Source organism: Eublepharis macularius, chromosome 8 (assembly GCF_028583425.1).
Source record: "Eublepharis macularius isolate TG4126 chromosome 8, MPM_Emac_v1.0, whole genome shotgun sequence".
Lineage (NCBI taxonomy): Eukaryota > Metazoa > Chordata > Lepidosauria > Squamata > Eublepharidae > Eublepharis > Eublepharis macularius.
Window position 1 is genome coordinate 3,719,591 of NC_072797.1, and position 26,412 is coordinate 3,746,002.

Consider the following 26,412-nt stretch of genomic DNA (forward strand, 5'->3'; position numbering starts at 1 on the left):
ACAGCAATTAGCAGGAGGCTTCCCACCATCGCAGGAGGTCTGGTGACCCCCTAGGCTGGAGTCGGTTGGGCATAAAGACAGCAGCCAGAAGGCTGTAAGCAGAATTGCTTTCCAAATATTGGTGCTGTAATTTGAAATACGCAGTATTCAGTTAATTGTGCTTGCACTATGGTTTGTGTCCTTCAGCATTTTGCAGTCTGTTTATTACCGGGCTTCACATTCTAGGCCACACGCGTCTTCTCCCCAGTGCCTCTTTGCTGTCCTTGGTCATTCAAGTCTTTGTTCTTGCAGCTGATAACTTTATTCTCTTTCAAAGGCATGACCTAATATTTCTTTGTGTGTGCGTGTCTCTCTTGGAACCAGGTGGGATTCTGTTGACTTCGTACAGTGTGTGCTATGTTCTTCTCCATATGGCAATTTCCATTCTGAACTATTTACACCTGTTACATAACCATCTTGTGGTGAGTCCTCCCGGAATATTATACAACATCGGGTTGGATCTTGCAGATCCATTCTACTAACGGTGGAGGACAGTATCGCCATTAGAACTGATCTGTGGAATCCAACCCATTGAGTTTGTTGAGAGAGATCTGTCTGTCCCATGCACAGCTGGCAGTAGTCCTGGGTGATCTGTAAACTAGGAGTGGAAGTTTCTTTTAAATATGAGAATGTGGGGAAAGAGATTATGCTAGTCACATACCTCTGACAAACAAGAAGGCACAAGTTACAACTGAGCGACTGCCTTGGGTAGTCTGTGCATTGGGGAAACCTAAGCTTTTAGACAGTTGCCATCTTCTGTCTAGGAATCGTAGCTTTCTGAGGAAGCTGAGTGTCTTGTTGATTCCTATCCCACTGGGCAAGACTTCCCAAGGTTCCTGAAACTAGTGAAGGTTTATCGTATGGAGTAGAAGTGCCCTGAACGTTTTAGAGCATTGTTAATTCTGATCTGTAAGCTTTTGTTCTTGGGGACATCAGTGTGTGCCACATTTTGTCACTGTCAGTAGGAAATCTCGGTCTGCAGCGAGGAATATTTAGAACTGGCGCTACGTTTTTTAATGCAAGTTTGAATGTCTAAATACTTGAGGTGTTTTATTTCAGCATTTGTGACTTATGTGAGGACTCAGAATGTAGGCTTCCTTGTATCTGAAGAATCAAAAAGAGTCCAGTAGCACCTTTAAGACTAACCAATTTTATTGTAGCATAAGCTTTCGAGAATCAAGTTCTCTTCATCAGATGCCTGATCAAAACTGGGCAGATACAGAAGAGGAGGGGGAAAGAGAGAGAAAAGGGAGGGGTCATAAATCACAAGAAGGCAGAATGCAATTAGCATAGAGGCAATCAAAACATTCCTTTGCTTGGAAATGTAAACATCTCCTTTTGGTGTGCAGTCAGTTTGTAGCAGTGAAGGTGTCCAATTCCTATGTAGTATAAGCCTTCGGTAACCACAGCTCTCCCTGCCAGTTGCATCTGACAAAGAGAACTGTGGTCCCCGAAAGCCCACGCCAGGCGTCACTGGGCTCCCCCAGATCACGCCTCTGTAAAGAGAATCTGTTACCTGTGGTAATGTGATAACCATTCATAGTCTCTATTCAGTCCCCGCTTGACAGAGTCAAATTTGCATATGAATTCCAATTCAGCAGCCTCCTGTTGGATTTTGTTTTTGAAAGGTTTCTGTTGAACCACAGCGACCTTTAAGTCTTTGGTGGAATGTCCTGGTAGATTGAAGTGTTCTCCCACTGGTTTTTGGACGTTTCCATTTCTAATGTCAGATTTGTGTCCATTTATTCTTTTGCGTAGAGGTTGGCTGGTTTGTCCAAATGAAGTGAAGAAACAAATTAACAGGGCCAGACTAGTACCCAGAAACAGTCTGCTCCAGGACAAACCTAAAGGAACTAACAACAGAACACCACTGGTTGTCACCTATAGCTCCCAGCTCAAACCCATCCAACGTATCATCAGTGAGCTACAACCCATCCTGGAAAATGATACCTCTCTCTCAGAAGCCCTGGGTGGAAGACCTTTCCTTGCCTACAGACAGCCCCCCAATCTTAAACGACTTCTCACTCACAATCATGAATCGGCCAGCAGAGTCACCAGCACAGGGACCAGGCCCTGCAACAGACCCAGATGCCAGCTCTGCCCCTACATCTACCCAGGGAATACAATTACAGGACCCAATGGCATCAACTACACTGTCTCTGGCTCTTACAGCTGCTCATCCTCCAATCTGATATATGCCCTCATGTGCCAACAATGTCCTTCTGCTCTGTACATTGGACAAACCAGCCAACCTCTACGCAAAAGAATAAATGGACACAAATCTGACATTAGAAATGGAAACGTCCAAAAACCAGTGGGAGAACACTTCAATCTACCAGGACATTCCACCAAAGACTTAAAGGTCGCTGTGGTTCAACAGAAACCTTTCAAAAACAAAATCCAACAGGAGGCTGCTGAATTGGAATTCATATGCAAATTTGACTCTGTCAAGCGGGGACTGAATAGAGACTATGAATGGTTATCACATTACCACAGGTAACAGATTCTCTTTACAGAGGCGTGATCTGGGGGAGCCCAGTGACGCCTGGCGTGGGCTTTCGGGGACCACAGTTCTCTTTGTCAGATGCAACTGGCAGGGAGAGCTGTGGTTACCGAAGGCTTATACTACATAGGAATTGGACACCTTCACTGCTACAAACTGACTGCACACCAAAAGGAGATGTTTACATTTCCAAGCAAAGGAATGTTTTGATTGCCTCTATGCTAATTGCATTCTGCCTTCTTGTGATTTATGACCCCTCCCTTTTCTCTCTCTTTCCCCCTCCTCTTCTGTATCTGCCCAGTTTTGATCAGGCATCTGATGAAGAGAACTTGATTCTCGAAAGCTTATGCTACAATAAAATTGGTTAGTCTTAAAGGTGCTATTGGACTCTTTTTGATTTTGCTACTACAGACTAACACGGCTAACTCCTCTGGATCCTTTGTATCTGAAGAAGCGAGCTGTGGCTCACGAACGCTCCTACCCTACTGGACTCTTGCTCTTTTCTACTGCTACATACAGACTAACACGATTACCCATCTTGTTTGAGAGTCATTATTTTGTAGCTTTATAGATGGGTCTCCGTCCAGTGAACAAATTGGTAAAAAATTGTTCATTGGAATCATAGTCCAGAATGGACCTCTTCAGTCTTTTCAGCATCTTCCTGCTTATGCTGTAGTGAATGTTGTGTCTGCCTTTAGTCCACTGGGGCCAGACGTGGCTCTTGGCAAGGGCCATTGCGAATATGTGCGTTTGTGATATTGTGATTAACTTCGGAGCCCTCAGCGTGGCTATTTATAGAAAGTGTGGCTTCTCTCTGCTTCTATTTTCAGAATTACTTGAAACTTGTTCCGGGAATGGGGGAGGGAGTTTAGAAAGTTCAGGAGAGTGCAGCTGTGGCGGGGGGGGGGGGGGGAGGGGCGGGGGAAGGGAAGAGAACATGGCAGAAAGTTTGTGTCACTTGGCAATAGCATGCAGTATGCCAGTTCTGCTTCTTTTGTGCTTGTTCATATTTCCCTGCCAGATTTATAAGAACTCTCTTCCTAAAAGTGTACTCTCTGAGCAACAGGAAGTTCAGCCTTTGTGCCTTTTTACTGTAATTTGAAGAAGGCTACTTAGTAGCTGTTTTCAAATCTAATGTAGTCTGGTAGTTAGAGGCTTGGACTTGGGTTCAAAATCTGAACTCCACAAAGTTGACCTTGGACCAGGCACACTGTGTATCCCCACTGGTAAAGCTGGAATTCCTTGCAGACTTCTGTTGAAACTGAATGAAATAAGGGTATGTTGTTATCCATCATGATTCATGGGCATAATGCATTGAGACAGAGAGAGATTGGCATGGGAGGAGGGGAGGGGTCTGCTCCTGTTCCCCTTATGTGCTCTTTGGTTGAAACACAGAATTCCCTGGTGTCCTAAGGAGAGCCCTCTCTCTCTCTCTTCCACTCCCCCATCAACCAACCAAAGCATGAACGTGCTACAACAGAAAGAAGTGATGTGTTACAGAGCTGAGTTGCTCCAGATCAAGAAGTGATCCAAGCAACATGCAGATCCATTGGTGTGGAAAGTTCCCAGGAAGTGGGGAGCTTGAAAGTGGTCGTTACCTTGTAGCCTGCCTGATGTGTGAGAAGACCCCAAATAGGGCTGACTGAACAAAACACAACCATCGAGTCTTTCTAATGAGCCCAAACGCTTGACTAATGCTTTAAAACATTTAAAATGGTAGTTATAATGACTTTTGTGCCTCATCAGAAGGCTCTGTTTCCTTTTACCCAATTACATCCTAAAACTTTCCTTCCTTGTTAATAAAGGAATTATACCCTTAAACAACCTGCCAAGTAATGCGGCACTGGAGGCTGCATCTCGTGGCTCCATTCTGCTAAAGGACTGGCAGTGTTTTCCTCTGGCACAAGGGAGCTCTTGTGAGCCTCTTGCATTGTGGGAAAGCACTTCCGTTAGCTGAATGGATCTGTGGGGTTCAGAATTTGTGGATCAGCATGAAGAACGCGTTCGGAGCAATCAGCGCCGCCAGCGATTTTGTTTATCTGCCGCAGCTTCAGTGCAGGTACTGCAGGGTTAATTGTTAGTTTTCTTGCTAGCTTTCAAAACCCTTTTGGTCTCTGCTTAAAGGAGTGCCTTTCTAAAGCAGTGAGCCGGTCTTTGAAGGACTCCAGCAACTGTTTCTAATAGCTGAGCTGGGCTGCAAGTGCAGCCCCAGCACCTTCCCACTCCCAAGATGTCAGCGCCTGGGTTGGGCTTAGCCTCCTCCTTTTGGCTTCTTTGAAAACTCTTGCTTTTCTGAAGGAGAAGGCAATTAAGAACGACCTGCCTGAGGAGGTCAGAAGAGCCCCCACTCTCCTGGCTTTCTGTAAACAATGCAAAACCTATTCAAAAAGGCTTTTTACTCAAATGGGAGGGCTGTATTGTAGGGATGGGGTCTCAGATGCTTCACTAACAAGTTGGGGATCGTAGACTTCATCACTATTTTTGCCTTATATATTATCTGCTGTTTTAGATCTGTACTCCTATGTACAACCAGTGCTCCATGTTGCCTAATGTTAGTCCTAGATTGATTATGCTTTGCTCCGGTATTTTTTCTTCTGTCTTGGATCCTTGCTAATGCCATGTCTTCTAAGCTTGTATCTGTTTACCTTATGTCATTGTATTGAAATGTACTTGATACTGATTGTATTAACCTCATACTGTGTAATCCGCCTTGAGTCTTAGTGAGAAAGGTGGACTATAAATGATGTAAATAAATAAAATAAAAATAAAAGTGGCTGGAAGAGAGAGTTCCTGCAGTTGGGAGAAATAAACATTGCTAAAACCTGTGTTAATAAGCATTGCGTGATTGGTTGCTGGTTAACCAGTCTGCGATCCTCTGCCTGCCTCTTCACAGCATGAGAGCAGGTCGAGGAGGAGCAGACAGGTCCTGGTGGGCTCCTGGTGGCACGAGCAGCTATGCAGTGGTGCCCATAGCCAGAACACACAGACTGGTAACAAAACCATCAATTTCCTCGTAACCACTTGTAGATCATATGTAGATCATATGTAGATGACTGTGTGTATCTCATCTCACAATATGGAGATTGAGGGAGGAGTTGGGGTGCCGGTAGCGTGGAGGTTTTTAGATTAGGAGCATGACAATTTGGAAGGGGAATATGGTAAAGTTGTATAAAATCATATATAGGGTGTGGAGAAAGTGGAGAGAAAACCTTTCTTCTCCTTCCATAGTATTAGAACATATGGTCATCTGATTAAGGGGAAATTTCTTCATTTGGGACAATTATGGAGTTCACTCTCATGGGATCTGGGGAGGCTTTGGTCTTTGTACCTTGCTTGTCAACATTCTGGCCGGAGGGACCTGGCTGGAACCTATATGATGAACCAGTGAATCATTAGTCTGCTCTAGCACAGCTACTCTTACGTTCTTGTGCTCTGTCTACACACACACACACACACCCTCTTCTTTCAGCCACTTATCTTCTCTAGCTGATGTGACCTTGGATTGGGGAGGTCAGACATTTGGCCCTGGCTAGGAAGTTCACTGTATAATCTCGGGCAAGTCACTACATCTAAACCTTAATCTACTTCATAGGGTTGTTGTGGAAGTAAAATTGGGTAGCCATGTATATGTCATCCAGAGCTTCCTGGAAGAAAGATGGCCTCTGTTTTCTGTCTCCAACTGGCAGTCCCTCATCTAGGCCCCTTGCTTTAACCTGTGCAGCATCAGTGTACCTGCTCCTCCATTGCTGGTTTGCTCTTCCCCAGTCCATCCTTAGCAGCAATATGATGATCTCTGATCTCTTTTCATCAGTTCTTGTCTCATGCAGCATGCAAGTCCTCTGGTTGGGGCTCGTACTTCCTGTTTTCTGTCAGCATTGCGATGTTGGTGTTGGGTGCCTGTTAAATAATGCTGTTTCCCCCTTCCCTTTGGCTCTTAATCTCCAGCCCACCATGCACTCCAGTTGTGTGAGATGCTCCACTCTTTGCATCTTGACTTCCCCTCTTTTAGCCCTCTTCCTATGCTGTGGGTGCTTCTTTTAGAAAACCAAACCAGTTAAGCAAACTGGACGAACTTCTGTGTATGAACAGTTCAAACGTGCAGGTCCTTGGGAGATTATATTTCTCCCCACTCCCGTTACAATTTGCTGTTAGCATGACAAGTCTCCCCCCTCCCCCCTTTCAGCTGGGTATGAGTGTACAGCTACCTGCTCTTTCCTGGTGTAGGCAGACTATTGAGTTGCGTGTTAAAATAGTCTGTATGTGCTTGAGTAGACATGGAGTTATAATGATAGGCTTTTGATTTCCCGTCCTGGGGTAGGAACGTTTCAAAGTCATTTATTTATAAACAGTCATGTTTTAGAAGTGCAAATCTGACACAGTGCCGTTGTATAGGAGTTACCGGCTCTGTCTCAATCAGGTGAAAAACCTGTCCTCTGGTTTTCTTCCTCTGATTTGGAAATACTGCTCGGCAGAACAGCAGCGATTGCAGCATGCAGTTCTTCACTTCCAGCAGGGCCAGGCTTTGTAACAGGGACTTTCCCTTCAGGAGGTCATTGAAACACAGAATCCCTGCAATCCAAGGCCAGGATGGAAATGGTGTGGACCAGGAGGAATGCATGTCTTTCCCACCTCCTGCCAGTTTGAACAGTTTTCTAAGATTAAGGGAAACATGCAAGGGTACGGAGGGCAACTATCCCTGTCATACTTCGTGTGCAGGGCTTCATGATTGATATTCCACCAAAACAAGAATCTCCCATAAAACTGAAAGTGGCATGCTGAGAAGGCAAGGCTGGGACCCTTCTTCCTGGCAGGTACTTTTGTATGTGCAAGGTGTGTTGTTTAAAAAACGAAATCATGGAGGGGAGAGGTCTCTCAGTGGCCACTAGCCATGGGGGCTACAGAGACTTTACATGGTCAGAAGCAGAAAACTTTTGAATCCCAGTGCTAGGAGGCAACATCGGGGGAAGGCCGAGACCTGTTGTTGACCCTCTGGAGTAACTGGTTGACTGCAGTGTGAGACATAATGCTGAATTAGATGGGCAACTGGTCTGATCCAAGAAAATCTCTCCGATTCTTTAAACCAGGGTGGAGGATGGCATTCGGCCATAAAATTCTCTCTCCGCAATCTGAAGTGGGTACAGTCCTGGGAGAGTTTGACTATGGGGCAGGCAGCAGTAGATGAGCAAGGTTCGAGTCCAGTAACACCAAGTGTATCCACCAAAATTTGAGCATCCACAGGCACTTTGAGTTGTAGTGTCAGCAAGATGAGAAGGATAGAGAGGTAAAGGAGATAGGCCTGGGAATAGATGAAAATCATGAGAAGGGAGGCAAAGGGAAGCGAAATGACCCCATAGAAGGTGGGAAAGGACATATCTGCTGCCACCCATATAGCTGACCAATGTGAAGATCTCTGTGTGAAAGTAAATCAGTTTCTTCAGACTATCACTGCCTGGTGCATATTCACCTTGCTCAAAGGTGTTGAGAGCACACCTGTCTTCTCCAGGGGCAAAGGTCAAGGGCAATTTTGGGGTACATTTAATAAACGAAACCACACTGAACAGACACATGATTTATTTAATCAGTTTTTCTTATTCTTAGATTCTTTTATTTCTCTTTCCCACACTTGTCGCCACCTTTTCACTAGATCTGCATTCAAGATGGTAAAGCCTGAATTTGACATCCTGGCCATCTCTATGGCAACAGGCTTGTCAAACAGATGTGATTAACCTGCAGAACTGAATTTGCAAAAGGAGGGAGAACAAGACTGTAGAGCGGCTCCTGTTAACGAATTTGAAATCATACACTCAATACTGGAAATTCCAAGTCATGTGCTAGCCTTTATTAGTTGCTTTCCCAGTAAAATGCAGTGAGAGCAGGTAAATTTCATACAGATCTCTCACTGTAATGATTATTAAATCTCTGCATATTTATTTATTTACTTGATGTATACACTCTTTTTCTCCCCATTGGGGACCTAGAGCAGCTTTCATCATTCTCCGCTCCACCATTTTAAACCTGCAACAACCCTCTGAGCTAGGTTAGGATGAGAATATGTGACTGGCTCAGGCTTACTCAGGGAGCTTCTGTGGCAGAGTGGGGATTCACGCCTGGTTCTCCCAGATCCTAATCCTACATTCTGATCACTGCACCGCACTGGCTGTTATATGTTGGGTATGAAGAAGATTCTTTAGTTTTTAAAAATGGCACAATTGAGTGTAATACCTAGGTTTCATCAAACGCCCATGTCCAACTCAGGCTTAGGCTGACCTTCCCCTACCCTAAGGTAAAACTTCTCCTCTTTAAGCCTGTGAAGCTGAATACTGGGCTGGGCAGCCTCTGGTAGTGTGGTTGATGTTAAGCTTCAGCTTTCCTTCTTGTCCCACCCTTAAGAAAGATTAAAAATGGTTACCCAGCCAAGTCTTAGTAGGGGACAGATCAGGGGTTTGCGCTTCTCTTTAGCAGAAACTGGTACACAAGGCTTGGGGAGGTTCAAAACGCAACTGAAGGTTTATTTACAGTAGGTAAGTCAGAGGGCAGGTAGGCAGATGTTTGAACTGAAGAAACAGAAAGGTTTTTGTACAGAAACTTCACTGGTGTGAGGTACTACTTGGTATATCTCTAAGTTGCTGGCTGATTTCAGAGGTTGACACTGCTTAACAGATGCTCTACTTTCAAAGCACAGACACAGCACGACTTTCCCTCCTCTCCAGACTTGAGGGTGCTCCACTGAGACAAACCCTCCCTAGATACTGGGCAGGCGTTATAGTTATGAGCTATCACCCTGTTCCTGGCACTGAAGGGGAGACTCCTTTCTACCCACTTCCTTGGCCCACTATAATTCCCAGATCTCTCGAGTCTAAGCAGGAGTTAGTGCTGGTTTTTCCTACTTTAGTCCGAGGACTAACAGTGCTTCACAAACATTATTACCTCTCCCAGAGGATTCTCTGGCTGACCCTCTCTGGTCAAAAGCCAGGCTCCAACTCCCTTTCATTCTGCAGTTTTCTCCCCAACTCTTAACTGACAGCCCCCTCAACATGCCATCCCCAACCGCCGTTTCAGGCTAGTCCCATTGGGGGGCGGGGGGCGGGTGGAGGAAACATGTCAATCATAGCTCACTGACTGGAAATCTCAGCATTACCAATCTTGGAACGATGGCCTCTAATACAGAATCTGGGAAGTTTTTGCTGATTTTTTTAAAAAAGAGTAAGCTTTAGTTCACTTGTTGGTAGCTGGGAGGGCAGTTTACAGGGCCAGTTCATTGCAGTGTTATGATGAAACCACTGATACTTTATAAATGGATTGTGCCATATTTGGGGCAAGTTCATGCCTCTGATCTTTGTGCACTAACACTTTTTCCTGTTGGAGTAATGGCAGTTCCAAGTGACGCTACGATGCTGCTGTCACATGCTGCTGTGTATAAACTGGACCTTAGTGTGAGGAGAAAACGTTTGGGCTCTAGCTGTTGTGGGGCTAGGATTTGCTTTCCGCTTTCTCCAAGAATTCTTGCATTATGACTCAGACCTTGCATTATGATAACTGTTCTTTCCCCACTCTACGAAAAAGCTTCTGATATTTCCCAGGTGCTTCCCAAACACTTGTATGCCTCACTTGCTTATTTACTCGAGGTGTGCCCAATATTTAACAGCAGTCTTAATACTGAATGAGGATATCTGCCTAGGGTTGCCATCCTCCAGGTAGGGCCTGGAGATCTCCTGGAATTACCACTGATCTCCAGACTACAGAGATCAATTTCCCCGGAGGAAATGACTGCATTGGATGGTGGACTGCATGTCATTATCCCTTGCTGAGGTCCCTCCTTCCTGAGTTCCATACTCAGATCTCCAGAAATTTCTCAACCTGGTGTGGACAACCCTATCTCTGTAATTGCAGCAATACCAGTTAAAGCGACAGCTTCAGAGATCATCCTTTCCTGGCAAGCTGTAGGCAAAATCAAGCACCCCACCTTTCTTCCCAATCAGGACTTAAAGTGGCTTTCTTTTCTGGATGATTTATCAGGCCTGATTCAGACTACAGGCATGCACTTCAGAAGCCCTAAGCATCTAGTTAGCTTTCCTTTATCAGATCGCTTATCTTATCATTTAACTTAACATCAGTAATGTTTTATGTTTGTTACTGGGTATAGTACACAAGTAAATACTGTTATAGAATCTCTGCTACCATTCTTAAGTCTTATTAAAATGTAATTATTCATCATTCTTAATATTGGCTAAATGAACAGAAAATCATACCATCTGTCATAACTGCAATTACCTTAGTCCAAAAAAGTACTTTAAAGATACACATGTTAACAGGCAAGGAGCCCCTTCTTGAAAGAAGCTCTTGATTAATGTTTTCATATTTATAAGATTTTAGCACCATCTCCTAGAAATCACGATTCCACTAGTTGAGGGTTCACATTTTTGGCTAACCAATCATCAAGGTGATTCAAGGTTATCTATGCTTGAAACATCTTCTTAAAATATATGAAAATTGTTAGTTCTTTCTTGCTTCTTTTTATCTTTACAAAGTGTATAAAATTAGTGAGTACAAGTGTCTCATACATATTGCTATCATTATGGCCCCCATACAATATCCCAATCCTTTAATCACATCTTTCCTCCTGTGAAGTTAGACATTCTTGCCATTCTTAGACACTTGTTGCACCTGTGCCTCAATAAATAATATTTACTAATATATATTAGAGGGCTCTTCTAATCTGCACAAGACATACAGTTGTGTTACTTTTTTTGTTTTATGTCCCTCTCCATGATTGTTTTATTCTGGGCCTCTAGGCCTTTTTTGTGGCATGACTAGCTGTGGGGCCACGCTAGCCCTATTTCTATGCGCAGAGACATCTGTGGTTTTCTTGGTTAAATCTGGCAGATACGGTTGCCCTGTGTTTCTGGCTATATCCATGGCATTATGTTCTTCACAGCACGGCAACTCCTGCAGCCATCCAACTTTGAGGCCCTTAGCTTTATTTCCTGTGGAGTTGTCCCTTTCACAGATAGAAGGGCAAAGGACAAGAAACTTCTTTCCTGAATCTTGGTTGATTCTCAGGATTCCAAATTCTGCTCATGTATGGAATGTTAAAAATGGTTACAAATGCAAACATTTTTGCTTAAATACAGAATAGCTGCCTGTTTAATCTGCAAGCGGGGAAATGTCTAGTAACTCTCAGCATCTACAGGAGGCTGTGAGCATGAAAATGCATTTTACTTATGTTTCTTTGTCCAGGTAGTCAAGAGAAACTTTGCAAGATGGGTACAGCAGTTGTTGATGGGGGAGGGAGTGAAGGATGGGGCCTGATTAGGATTTACTGCAATTATTGATTACTATTGTTTTTGTAAATCCTTTAATATACAGAGGACAGAGGAGAGGCCATGACATCCTTTCAGTATTAGCCTGTTTTCAGAGCAGGACCTGGGTGAAGATAAAGCCAAAAGCTTAAAATTCTGTTATATGGGAAATGTTTACTTAGGGTTTGATTCCAGGGATCTGTTTGCCTAATTGTGGTGCTTTCTGCTGCCTCAAGCAGCCTTCCAGAAGCAGGGGTTTCTTCATGCCAGAAGTATGTGCCACAGTGCTTTGCATAGGTTAATTCCTTGCAGAAGGGGCCCCAGTGCAGGCTCTTGGACAGAAAGTATTTACATTTTTGAGTTGGATGAGGATTATTGATGACTAAGAACTGTTGGTTTGATGTTTCAGTAATTCAAAAGGGAAGTGGGGGCAGAGTGGACAGTGCGAGGCTTTCGTCTTGCCAAGCCCGTTCATAAAGCTGGGTAGAATGTGATCTTCTGGGTCAGATTATTGTGCAGTCACTTCCCGGTATAAGCTGTTCCTTTCCATTAAACTGTGCAAGAGTTCGTGGAAGTTCCTTTTGCTAGCCATTGTACATGTCTTTCCTTATTGCATTAAAGATTGTAGTGGTGAGTGCTGCTTGGATCAATAGAAACTGGATTTGACAGCAGATGTACGGAGAGGTTAAAGTACCAGCTGAGACAGCACTGAAATACCCGGTGACCCCACAAAAGTATGCAATTGTAGCTGTTGTTGAATCCCTAAGTTACTTATTCTTATACGCTGACTTAATCTAAACAAGATCAAGATGAGTAGTCATGTTAGTCTGTTTGTAGCAGTGGAAAAGAGCAAGAGTCCAGTAGCCAGGGCCGGCGCCAGAGGTTTTAGCGCCTGCGGCGGCGTGCGCCTGCGCCTCCGCGTGGTGTGATGACGTCATCACAGACGTCATCACGCGCCGCAGGGGGGCTGGGCGGCGCACGGACCGCCGAGCGCAGAAGCTGCGGGCTGCTGCTGGAGCAGCGCGCACAGGCTGCTCTGTGCGCCGCCCCAGCAGCAGCTCATGGCTTCTGCGCTCGGCTGGGGCGGAGGAGTGCGCAGCGGAGCTGGCGTGGGCTGGCTACAGCTGCTGCTGCAGCCATCCAGCCAGCTCCGTGCCGCCGCCGCCGCCGCACCCCCCAGCCGAGCGCAGAAGCTGCGAGCCGGGGCTGGGGCGGCGCGCGGAGGCTGCTCCGTGCGCCACCCCAGCAGCGGCTCGCGGTTTCTGCGCCCAGCTGGGGCGGAGGAGCGCGCAGCGGAGCTGGCGTGGGCTGGCTACAGCTGCTGCTGCAGCCATCCAGCCAGCTCCGTGCCGCCGCCGCTGCGCGCCCCAGCTGGGCGCAGAAGCCGCGAGCCGCTGCTCGAGCGGCGCACAGAGGCTGTGCCCGGCTGGGGTGTGTGGCGGCAGCGGCAGCAAGGGGCTGGCTGGCTGGCTGGCTGCAGCAGTAGCTGCAGGCAGCCCAGTCATACCAGCTTTGCTGCGCGCGCCTCCGCCCCCAACACCCCCTCCAGCGCTCCTCCAGCGCCCACGCGCCCGAGGCCACCGCCTACCTGGCCTCCATGGGCGCGCCGGCCCTGCCAGTAGCACCTATAAGACTAACAAAATTTGTGGTAGGGGATGAGCTTTCATGAGCCACACAAAGAAGTATCTGAAGAAGAGAGCTGTGGCTCATGAAAGCTCATCCCCTACCACTAATTTTGTCAGTCTTATAGGCGTTACTGGACTCTTGCCTTTAATCTAAACAATTCTGGTGGAGACAGTGTTCTCAGAATCATAGCCTCTAGGTTATGCATCTGACTACCAGGGCACAGAAGTTCGTGTCTTCTTCTGTTTCCGTCTTTTGGTCAAGAAGTAAAACGCTAGACCCAGGTTGCTTTGTTCCAGCTTGTGGAAGGGATTGTAGCCCACTGTATCTACTAAATGCGTATAATGAGGGCATGTAGAGATATGTAGTAAGAAAATGCAGAATGGGGCAACCCCATATTTTATTTTACATTATTTTGCACACTGTAAGCAGCTTTGACTTGATATGAATTTAAATCATGGGCCTATTTTCTCCTCTTCCTGACCACACCCCCCCTTATGTCTCTGGTCGATTTGCTGTGAACTCAAGATGAATTTGTACACTGCCAATGGGGGGTTGAGACGGGAGCTACTCTTCCATTTCTGCTTTTCGTTAAGGCCAGGCATATCCTTGACAGTCTGCATTCAGATGAGTAAAGATGCATGGTGGCACAGTAACATCTGTGCTCACATGTGAGAAAGTAAGAGTAGGTCATTATATTCAAATATCCGTTGTATCTCCAGGTACACCTCATTCATCTCTACTTAAAGGTGGATGTAATTATCCAAGCTGACAATCTTTTTAAAAATCAGGTAAACTACACTTTTGATGACTTATCACATGGCTTTCATGTGACCTATATTTCCTGTGACTGCTGCTGCAAGTAGCAGAGGGTGGCATATACCACATTGATAGAAAACTAATACCAGCTGTAGAGATGATGAGGCTGTCTGGTAGCATGTGAAGCTGAGTTAACACGTAAGTCCCTGAATGAACCCGAATGAATTCTTGTACAGCATGCTCTGTGTTGCACCCTTTAAAAAATGCAGTTCACACATCCTAAGCAGTTCAGCTTGCAAAATTAACCAGTTGTTTTTCATTCAATAACAGTGCAGTCCTATGGAGAGTTACTCCAGTCTAAGGCCATTGATTTCAATGGGCTTAGACTGGATTAACTCTGCATAGGATTGCATTGTAAGTGCCCTAAACTTTCTTGAAGGAATGGCAAGATACAGCTATTGTAAATAAAATAAATGCTCTGTGCCATCTCTTTTCTGGGAAAGAAAAACCTAAATTTGTGCCTCTCCTAACTCTTTTCAGATTTTCTATTTTGTACATACATTGATTTGTATATACTGTATATGATGACTTCGGTGGGCAGTGAACGTACCCGGGGCACTCGAGACAAAGCGCAGATTTCAACCACGCAGCTGACACAACCACAGAAACAAGTAGTACAGGTGGGAATGAATATATACTGCTGTGTATACGGGTTGCCTGTAAGGAGTAATAAAGATGAAGTAATGAGGCTTTAAAAACCTGGTTTAAATCTCTGCTTAGCCCTAAAGTTTTGTGGGTGGCTTTGGTTCTGCCACTATTTTTCACTCTCATGCACCTCAAGGACAGAATAGGGTTGGGTGAAGACCAGGTTTTGCTGCCCTGAGCCCCTTGGAGGAACGGTGTGGGGCTAGATAAGGGGAAAGCTTGTGTGGTATGAGAAATGTATTGAGAATGTTCTTTAATGCTAAATTGCTATATGCTAGCAAGGGGAGAGGGACTGAAAGGCCAGCCTTATCAATTAATTGATTGATTGATTGATTCTATTTCTTTCTCGCCCTTCCTGCAGACAGGCTTAGAGGGGAGAACAGCAATAAATTACAGGTTTAAAAACAACATAAAGTTACAAAAAAACCCGATCAACAGTCTATTAGGCATCGTCAATAGTACAAAGACTACTTAAAAAAGCTACAGGTCCTGTCACGAAACAGTGCTCATGGTGGCCAGGAACGGGGTGCATCAGTCAGAGAAGGGACAGATCACCAGCCCTCAACCAAAGGCCTGGCGGAACATCTCTCTCTTACAGGCCCTGTGGAACTGCAACAGATCCTGCAGGGCCCAGGTCTCCAATGGGAGACTGTTCCACCAGGTTGGAGCCAGAAGTGAAAAAGCCCTGCCCCTGGTCAAAGCCAGGCGAATGTCCCTTGGGCTGGGGACCACTAGTAATTGCTTATCCACTGAGTGCAACCTGGCAACAAGATCCTCCATTCAGTCAGATTTCTGTATGCCCTGCCCAGAAAGATACTTTTTATAAAACAGATACCTCCAGGGCACATAGGCAAGGAATTCTCATGCTGAAGAGGAGGGCAGGGTTCATTAAGGTTGCTGACCAATATGACTTGAGGAGAAATCCTTCCTGTCTTACAGATGTGGAAAACTTATCTTCCCAGAACCATTTAGTCTGTAAGTTCTTGAGGAGAGAGACGTATCTATCTGTTTTACGCAGCTTACTCATACTGTGTAAATAATAGTCCCATTGGAATTTTGTTGAGGAAACCCTCTGAATGTCTTTCCTGTAGTTATGGTTCTCTGGAGAAAGGCAGTCCTAAATTTTAAGGCTGGAACCCTGATTGCAAGAGACATCTGGACAGAAGTCAAAAGTGCATCCCAAGGTTCTTTCCTTCCAGCAAAATGTACACTGCTGATAGCTAAAAACATCTGATTTCCAACCACAGTTCCATTAGGCTTCTAACCCTTCTGGGAGGGGTGCAACAGCCCAACAGCTAGAAGCTTCTTGTGAACTCTGGAGCTCTGTAGGTATGCGTCACCAGCTGAGTGACTGCCATCTGCTTTTCAGGTGGGTGGGAATGTCGCTACCCTCCTTCCTGCTCCATCAAACAGAACTCCATGCTCTGGTATGATACAAGATTAAAATGTGCGTGTGATCAGGCAAGTTATATCCAAAGAACAAGTACTGGAAATAGAAAGAAAAATAGCTAACCTGCACAAGAGCCTCCTTAACTACTATAACTCTAGTTTTGGACTCTAACTAGGGTGTATGTAGCACCCCTACCCCAAGCCTGCTGAACTGTTTCTCCTAGAGAATATAGAGAGGACCATGTCAGCTGCTGCTTTTGTACCCTGCTAGAACTCTGACTTAAAAACTGTTCCATCTGGGACTGCTTCTGGTGGTGGTTCCTATTTTTGTTCAGAACATGTATTCTTTGGGTAACTAGGGTTATTGACTAAGTCTTGTCAGTTTTTTTTCCCCTTAGATTTTAATTAAGAATTTTACATCATGTTCTGAGCCTCAAGTGTTAGCCTATGAACTTTTTGTTACTGAATATCTGACTTAGATGTTGGCACTTTCAGGCAACAGCGGAACAAATTCGTCTTGCCCAGATGATCTACGATAAGAACGATGCAGACTTTGAGGATAAAGTAAAGCAGGCAAGTATCTCCTGCTGTCATTGTGGGAAAAGAGAACTGAAATGCAAGTGGAAAGAGGTTAAGTCGTATGAAAGACATGAAATTGAAAAAGCTCCTCTCCTTTGCTACCTGAAGCAATTTTTGTGCTCATAGGTTTGCTTAAATGTCAGCGTGAACTACTGACACGTTTTCAAACTTTTCTGTGCAATGATGCTTTTTAAAAACATTATTTAGGTTGCTGGAAAGCTGTTCTTGAAAGCATTCATGAAATATGTGCACCTGGCAGTCCCAGCTCTTATTGCTGTCTGTTTTGTTCTTCTGGGGTTTTCCTAGTCCTTGTAGAATTGAATTGGCACAGACATCCACAACTGCTTTTTCTTGAGAGAGTCCTTGGCTCTAGCTTGTACTTTTCTTGTGCAAAAAATAAATAAATCCTGCACGCACATTGCACATACAGGAATTATTTATCACTAAAATCTAGTGTCTTCCCATCTTGGCAGCATTTTTAGGCAAGGCGGGGAGTGGGTTGGTGGGTGGGGGAAGGGTGATCTGAAACACTCCGTTTTAATCCACCAGCCTAATGAAATCAGTTGGGCTCCCAGGTTTCAAGGCATAGACTATTCTGGAAAAACTGGTGTTCACTTTACCTGCTTAATTGCTTTACAGGCGTAAGATCCTTGGTTATCTTTCTCAGACATGACCATTGCTAAGTGTAGAAACAGCTCCTCCTCTGAGAGAGAGGATGTGTCACTGTTTATGCTTTCACAAAATCTCTGCTGCTACATTTTCGCATCTACCTGATTGTGTGCTCCAGGCTGCAAGACACTTTAAAAGGGACAGTTGCACCCTTGCCGCTTTCAATTAGCGTGCTCTTTAAACATGCCTGTTGTATTGCTCAGGCTTTTGGGATAGGCTCAGATCTCTTTTGCCGTTGTACAGTACTCTTGGTTCTTGCTTGCAATGATTTTGTGTGTGCCTTTTAAACATGTCTCCTCTTACCGTTTCCAGCTTATGGAAGTGACTGGGAAGAACCAGGACGACAGCATAGTGGCTCTACACGACTGTAACGGGGATGTGAACAGAGCGATTAACATCTTGCTGGAAGGAAGTTCTGACACAGTAAGGATTCATTTTAGTACTCAGCAGCACTTCTCCTTTGTGAGTTGGTCTGTTTTTTAAATCCTTGTGTGTGTGTGTGTGTGTGTTGCTTTGTGTGAGGATTCAACCTCTGGAGATGCCTGGTGATGATGGAGGAGGAGAGAGGGCATCTCTTAGAAAGAGAAGGCGAAAGTGTTTGAATTTCTCCTTTTTAGCACCAGTATCTGCCTTGTGTATATCCAGGGCTCAAAAAGATTTGAAATGTCAAGTGCCGGGATTTTACTGTCCTGTTACCAAACGTTCCTTCCCTAACCTGCAAATACCGTCTGCTGATCCTTGCTAGTTTCGTCCTGCCTTGGAGCTGAAGGGCCTCTCTTTGGCGAGGTGTGATTGCATCTTAGACATAAAAGCAGTCGCTTTTTGCGCAAGCGTGTTGATGGGTGTGCTGGAGTTACTGGGCTGGATTCAGTGGGTCTGTTCTGCTAAGTGTGGAGCTGGCAGACACCGCTGCCCTTGTGTAGTGGGAAGGGGGTTGGTGTGTTCAGCCTGTTGATTCTTGTCTTGATGCAGTTTCCTTGTTTGCCCAAATGCAAATTCTTTGTTTTGGGGAGGCTGAAAGTAACGCCTGTGAACTCCCATGAGCTTGGCTGAACCGTAGCTCTGCTTCGATAAAACAGCCAGGCTGATGCAGATTCTTGAGCCTTTGGCTGTCCTTCATCCTTTCTGTAAAGTAAGCATATTTGCAAATAGTTATTTGTGTCCAGTTGAACTTGGCTGTTTGTGATCATGGCTGTGTGTGCTGGGAGCTGACAAAGAAGAATTTAAATTCTGCATGAGGCCAGCCAGAGTCCTCATCGAGTCTCAGTTACGACCTGTACGTGTGCAACATTTTCCATAGTTTGGGCTATTTTGCATGCATCTTGGCTTTCAAAGGGAGGAGCAAGGAGGCTTGCAGGGGAACAACCTGCCCAGCAGTGTCAGCTCCTCTGGCTCTTCAGCAGAGGCAGCAGCAATGAGGCAGGGGCCGCGGGGGGCAGGTTGCCCCCAGTTCAGTGCCTAAAGTGACCCTCTCACCTCATGGGTGAACTGGCCCTGACTGGGACTTGGTGGAATGAGATGATAGAATGAAAGAGTAAATAGTTCCCTCCTCTGTCTTGTTTGGTCCTTGGGGCTGGAGCTTATGGTTTGCATTTGTTTTCTGCTGCCCTCTGAGCAGCAGTGGACAGTGGCCTTTCCCTCTGGGACCTTGCCCAGGTTTGAGATCTGTTGAGGGTTCAGCAAGGAATCATTTGGTGGGTTAATCTGGCATCTTTTTAAAGATGGACCCCCCCCCCCCCCGCCCCTGTCCCAGGATATGGTTGGAGAGCAGGTGACACAGCAGCCTTGCGGAAGCTCAGCTGGTCTGGATCTAGGCTGGAGGGGAAACCCCCTAAGGAATTGTAAGTAACCTGCCTTGAGTTCCATGGTGGAAGAAAGGTGACATCTAAACTCAGTGAATAATATGGGGGAAGTGGGGGTGAGAAATTTAATATGGAAATCTGTAGAATAGCTACTGTTGGTTAAATAAAATAATCAGGCTTGCCTGTATTTTTCTTTGCATATGTTTTGTTGCCATGTTTCTGGCACAGCTCTTTAAACAGTTCTGGACAAAAGAGCCTCAATTTTTCACCCGTCTCCCCCTCCTCTTAAATCAGAATAAGTTATACATGTTAAGGAAATTCCTACACATTACATGATTTTCATCCTTTAAGTTCATATTTTGAGTTGCCACAAACTATGCCCTAAGCTTGCCAAAAATACAACACCCCTCCCTCCCTAATTTGCCAGGACTCCTCTCTAATTGGCATCTGCATGTCACATTGTCTGAGTACCGATGGGCAAGTGTCTGTGGTACTGTGGAAAATTCCCCTACTAAGCATACACATGCAGCATCTGACACCATTTCTGCATACAAGACTGGGGGATAATATCACCCTTTCCCCAACACACACAAAGGATGCTAACAAAGAGAGATAGTAGAATTACAACCCTAGTGGCTTGAAAAATGGCAGGGTGTGGTATTCTAATCATTATTGTGTGAACAAAGCCTACAATGACTTCTAATGCAGTACCAGAGTTAGCTGTGGGATTTAATGTAGTGTCACAGTTGTTATCTTTGGTTCTGATCCCTTCCAAGCCATGAAGGTGCTGAAGGTTTTGGACTAACCGCTGTCTGTCTGTAACATAAGGCATAGCAGTAACCTGCTCACTTGGTGGTAGGAGTACATAAGCATGCTTAGTAGTTAACGCTGTGGACATTATTATGGCAGGGTTCTAATCCTCAGGAATGGCTTTACAAACGTGTCTGCAAGGCCCTGCAAAAACAAATTCTGTAGACTGAGATGTATCAGGCCAGAAGATATTCTGCAAGGCAGTCTTTGAATTCGTTCTGAATTGTTTTATTTTCCTTCTCCACTCAAATAGACTTCGTGGGAGACGGTGGGAGGAAAGAAGAAAAGTCTTGGAAAAGAGAGTTCAGAAAACAAAGAGAACAGAGAAAAGCGAGGGGACAGAGAAGTGAGCCGTGGACGGGGAAGTTCCAGCAGACGAGGAAGAGGGGGCAGCCGTGGTCGAGAGTGTAAGCGCAGGCGCCTTGCTTATAGGAGCACACTTGCCTTAGTTGTTTAGGAGCATGGTGTGTCTGAATTCCTTTGTCATATGTGTGCAGCACAGCTCTTGGGAAGAAGTTAACCATGTATATAGTATGTAATGGGTGGGTATTTCTTGAATCAAGCATTTGCCCAGTTCCAGTACCATTTGTATGGCTGGGTAAGTGGCTGGCATGGCTTCATGACTCTAACAAAAATGATAATATTGGGATACCTTTTGCATGCTGTGGACATGCAAAATTTGTTGTGGACATGCAAAATTTAAAAATGACTAAACTTACCAAATGCAAGGAAGAAATTTCCCACTTGAGAAGAGAATTTCTGGAAGGCTTTAGGTGCAGTACCACAAAACCACTGAACTTTGTAGGTTTTTTGATGATATTTATGGTAGTGATTGAAAATCCTAATGCTGCTTGTACCTTCTTAGGGCTTCTCACCCTTTCCGTGCTGTATGAGTTTAGCTCATCAACAGCTGGAAAATGTCTGATTTCAGTAAATTCCTCCTTGAAGTCTCCATAGCAGTGATATTAAAGCAACTGCATATATTTATGTATTTATTTTATTACATTTTTATTCTACTCTCCCTGAGAACCAGGCTCAGGGCGGATTATTTATTAATGGCCGAAGACTAAAATACCTTTTGTATCTCTTTTCATGTCTAGTTAGAGCAGAGGAGAATGGCATGGACAACAGCCAAGGGGATAAGCCTTCTGATCGTGGGAAACATAGTAGAGGTAGAGGTAAGGATAATCTGTTAATATATGTACTTGCATCCCAAGGATGTTCACAATTGTACCTGCAATTGAAATTAAAAAGGACCTCCCTCTTGGACTTTTCCTAATACTTCCATCAAAACTCCCCAAAACAAAGCCTTTTCCAATAACTGAAACCAGTTGGAGAGAAAGGAGTACCTGCTCCCAACGCCTTTCATTGCACTGTGGAGTCAAGACTCCAAAGCGGGTTGTGATTCTTGCAAGCTGGTCATGACATCAGGAAGGAGAAATAGCAGCAGCAGGGGGAGGGGGGAGAAGAGGCTCGATGGCAGATTTGGGTTTGCCTCCCCTGAATTTGTGAAATTACTGTGTAATACTGCCAGATGCTCCATAAAGCAGTTCCCAGAGTTCCACTCTGTTACTTTGTCATGATGCCAGAACTGAGCTGGATACCTTCCCAGGACAGTCTAGATATTCTCAGGAAGTACCTGCGTAGTGGCAACCAGTTACCAGGGTGCTTTACAGGAAAACCTTGATCTAAGCAAGGAAAGTCACCCTCCTGTCCCCCTAATAATTGTAACACCCCAGAGAGAAAAAGACACCACAGTTTGCCCCACACAAAGCCAAAAGGAAAGGGGGTGAGAGGTATCTTTCTCACTGAGACTCAAGGCGCATTAGATAGTGTGAGATTAGTACAATCAACACCAAGGGCATTTCCATAAACAATGTCATAGGGTAAATCTGCGTGGGAAATTAGGCTCTGTGACTGGGCCTGTGAATATACCTTTAAGAATATATAACTATTTTGGAACCTCCAAACTTATAACAATAATTATAATAATAATAACTTTCGATTTATATACCGCCCTTCAGGATGACTTAACACCCACTCAGAGTGGTTTACAAAGTATGTTACTATTATCCCCACAACAAAGCACCCTGTGAGGTGGGTAGGACTGAGAGAGCTCTAGAGAGCTGTGACTATCTCAAGGTCACCCAACTGGCTTCAAGTGGAGGAGTGAGGAATCAAGCCGGGTTCTCCAGATTAGAGTCCTGCGCTCTTAACCACTACACCAAACTGGCTCTCCAGTTTGAACCTATCCTGAAACCAGTACGCTTATCAATATTCAGCAGCCACCGTGTGTTCGTACTTATGCATAAATTCTACTTGTGGTTAAGCTAACTGCCTATTTCCACAGGAGTATAGGATCCCTTTTTACCTCACAGCCACTCACCCATGTGCTGACCGTTCTGTCATACTACTATCTATAACCAACTGAAAAGATCTAAGGTGAAAACCTTTGGCAGCGAAAACCTTTTGGGAACACTGAAGAAGTCAGGGAGGCAGCAATACATAGGTCACACCCAGGGGCCAAAATGCAGTGGGATTCAGTCACCAAAGAGATGTTCTCAAGGAAAAAGCCTGGGTAAGATTGAGAACACCTGAAGCTGTTGTGTGTGTGTGTAAGAAAAAAGTATTGTTAGTTGTGATCAGATCCCTCCTGAGGTTAAAGTTAAGGTAACGTAAGGAAGGAGCTGTACTAATGACCCAAGGCAGGTTTAGATAGAACTGTTGCATTGGCCGTTTTCTTTTCAATCCCTTTCCTAATAATCCCCAGCACAGAGTTGGCCTCTTTCACTGCTGCGGCCCACCTGGTTGACGCTTCGATCGAGGTATCCACTGTGATCCAAAGATCTTTTCCCCCCTCTCAGTTTCAGCAAGCTCGGATCCCATTGGTATATGCTGGAAGCTGGGATTTTTTTGTTCAAACATGTATCTCCTTATAGCGGAAACAGAGGAATCTGCCTGGGGAGGGAGTTCCAAAGTTTCACCATCACTACCGAAAAGGCTGTTTCTCGGGCTGCCGCCCAACTAGCTTTGGATGGCGAGGGTGCCCGAAGTAGGGTGAATCTTGAAACTGAACCTGGGAGCAAATTGGGAGCCAGTGAAGATGGAACAAGTCTGGAGTGTTCTGGTCCCTACAACCCACTCCAGTCAGCATTCTGGCCACAGCATCGTTTGGCTGAAACAGAAATTCTTTTTTTTGGCAGTGACACAAGGAGGAGATTTTCCAAGAATCCGGTCCTCTAAAACAGCAATTTGGGGAGCTTGCTGGGCTGCATTTGCATGGGGGGCGGGGCGGGGGCGGGACAGAAGTGCCTTTTGATTCAGCCCATTGTCTCATTGCAAGTGGGATGATGAACCGGATCCAGGGCCTGTTCAAATGCTGTGTGCTTCATCCACATGTCTACTTGCTGATTGCTGAAGAATAATTAGAACTCAGACCTTTTCAGGCTTCTGTCAGCACTCTGTAAAGGAGAGAGATGATGACTCATTCTGAACTCTCTGCATCCAGACCTCTTTTATGCTTGCTTTAGCAAGCTAGTTTCTAACGGACATGGCGTAAAAGTTTGGAAATGTATATGCTTGTGTCATACGAGGCTTAGAAACGAAAGTGTGACTTTCCAAAGCCTTAGGGAACTTATCAACTCAACTATGCAGGGTGTTGTGTGCATTGTGCCAGTTAAAGAAATGCATGGATCTTTGTTCCTTGATTTTATTGCCTTCTTTTCTCACTGAGACTCAAGGTGGTTTACAGAATATGAAATGATGCAATCAGACATGATAAAACAAACTATGCAGGATTTACAGTTAGAAAACAATGCAAACCACAAACTGTGTTGCTTAGTGACGAAGTTTGTGATAGAGAGTCTCTCTACACAAGACTTCCATCACGTGTTTTTCACATGTCAGGAGATGCAATGTTAACTGGGAAGGGTAGTTTTAAATGACAGAGCCAGCGGAGATTGCTCCGCAGGGGACAGATTCTCTCACAGCCCTCTGCTGCCTTTGGCGTGCTGGACTGTCTCCCCTTCCAGAGCTTTTGCCCTGCCGAGGCTCACTTAATTCAAAGTTCTAAGCAGTGAGGGCCGCAGGGCAAAGATTCCGTAAGGGGAGACAGTCTGGCACGCCAGAGGCGGTGGAGGGCTGTGAGAGAATCCATCCCCTCTGGTGTGGTCTTCACCGGCTCTGTCTTTTAAAACTATGCTCCCTGGTTAAGATTGTGTCTCCCAACATGTGATGAACATGCTCCCAGGCATCTCATGTAGAGAGATACAAAGGCAGAGTTTTTGTAGGGAAATAACAGGAAATGTAATAAAGCTGAGACTATTTTAAAGTTCATTTGGAAAAAAGTGAGTTTCGTCTGAATTCTGTTTCTGCTCTCATACTATCCAGCCCACCATTTCACATCCTCCTCCTAGTCTGTGCCCCTGACAGTGGAAATGAAACGGGTGGCAGCTGGAGGCAGAGCTTCTGTGGGGGTATCGCCTTGTCTCTGCAATACTCTCTTCCTTGCAGCTTGCCTGGTGTCTGCCCTAGGCACCAGGCCCAGGACGTTTCTTTTTGCCCAGACGTTTTGTCCTTGTAGTTGTTTTTTATGGCCTGTGTCTTAGCTGACTGTCATTTTAAGATTACTACTAAGATTGTTTTGGCAATGATTTATGCTGCGTATCACTGTATGTTGCTGTAAGCTGTTTTTATGCCTCCAGTGTGTATGTTGATCAGTTTAATGCTGTTTTTTAGTATTGATTTTTTTAAAAAACTAAACATGGAATGGTTTTACCCTCTAAGCAACATCAAGCTGGTCTTCGGAGAGGCAGCCTGTATGTTTCCTAAATAAATGATGGAGAGCACTGCTTCAGTAGAGGCGACCCATAGTCCAGCTTTGACCTGTTAAGCCTTTCCAGCCAGCCTCTGACTCTTGATCTCCATTGGCTGCTCTGCCATTAACTGTTGCGGCTCTTGGTTCCTGATTGCTAGGTCGGCAGGGAGGGAGGTGTTTGGCCTGCCAGAGGAGCTAATTGGGCAACACCTCTGAGCTATCTGTTTGGTTTGGGTACTCTGGTGTACTCTGTGGTTTCCAAGGCCATTATTTAAATAAACATCCATTTATGTTGTTTTGGTATTGAAGCCAGCATGATGATTCCTTTTACCCTTACTATTTGTTGACAAATTAGAAGAATGGGTTGTGCTTATTACAATAACTAAACCAGTTTTTCTTCCCCTTATGTCACAAGAATATGTCACTTCTGAAGTAAAGAGAGAGAATTTTACTTAGTTCTGCTAACCTAGGTTAGATTCCCTGCTGAAATCTGGAGAGTCTTTTTGTCCATGCTGTACTCTTAACATGAGTCTCTTTCTTCCTGTAGGATTTGGACGTGGCAGAGGCAGAGGAGCAGGCAGGTTTTCAGCCCAGGCCATGGGGTAGGTTTTTCCATGCAGGGTGAAAGAGAATGTCTTCACAGAAAAAGGACCTGTTGATACAATTTTAATTGGGGAGTATTCAACCATCTGCAACCCCTCCCACTGCAGTTCATGAAGAAGCCTGAAATTTTGTTTATTTGTGGGGCGGGGGGGGCGAGTGGGGGGGGTGAGCAGGCACTCGGTAAGAGCACTGGGGGCAAAATGGAGTCTGCAATTGCAGGAGGGGAGGGAGATGAGCAGAAATCACTTCCTCCCTGGCGATGATGACAGCTGTTACTGACTGCTGCTATCTGTATCACTGTGCAGTTAAGTGTTCAAAGCAGGATTGATTATTTATTTATTATGTCATTCGTAGTCCGCTTTTCTCACTGAGACTCAGGGTGGATTACACACTGCGAGATTAGTGCTGCCAATATCAAGGACATTTCCATAAACAATGCCATAGGGTAAATAAATACAAGTTTGCAAAGACATGGCATTAGCAAGAATCCAATAAAGAGTTGAAAAACTCATGTTGTGAGTGCTGCAAAGTAGAGCACATGTTGGTGTCTTGTAATGTTTAATAACTAGGAATTTTCCTGATCAATAATAGACACTGCTGCGCATGGTCTTTGGAGGAAGCTCAGGACCTGATACACATTTGTGGCAAAGCAGTGCAAATCAGGGGAGAAGCTTTCACTGAAGCTTCTCAAAGTGCCCTGAATTATTTTATCCCATGGAGAGCAGGTGCTTTTGCAGCCATCTGAATGGCTGTAAGACTGACAGGCCATTGCAAAGTTGTGTTAGTACCTAAATACAGAATAGGGATTTGAGGCAT

At 45.0% G+C, this 26,412-nt stretch overlaps 1 protein-coding gene across 2 annotated transcripts in view; it reads left to right on the forward strand.

Moving 5' to 3' along the window:
* The window catches only part of UBAP2 (ubiquitin associated protein 2), a 110,514-nt gene that overhangs the window by 21,642 nt on the left and 62,460 nt on the right, over window positions 1–26,412 (forward strand). For both annotated transcript variants that reach the window (XM_054986418.1, XM_054986419.1), the window contains exons 2-7: window positions 14,764–14,903; window positions 16,813–16,890; window positions 17,878–17,988; window positions 20,431–20,584; window positions 21,278–21,355; window positions 25,541–25,595. In XM_054986418.1, the coding sequence (XP_054842393.1) occupies window positions 14,805–14,903; window positions 16,813–16,890; window positions 17,878–17,988; window positions 20,431–20,584; window positions 21,278–21,355; window positions 25,541–25,595 (575 nt within the window). In that variant the 5' untranslated portion in view covers window positions 14,764–14,804. The remainder of the gene's footprint in view (window positions 1–14,763; window positions 14,904–16,812; window positions 16,891–17,877; window positions 17,989–20,430; window positions 20,585–21,277; window positions 21,356–25,540; window positions 25,596–26,412) is intronic.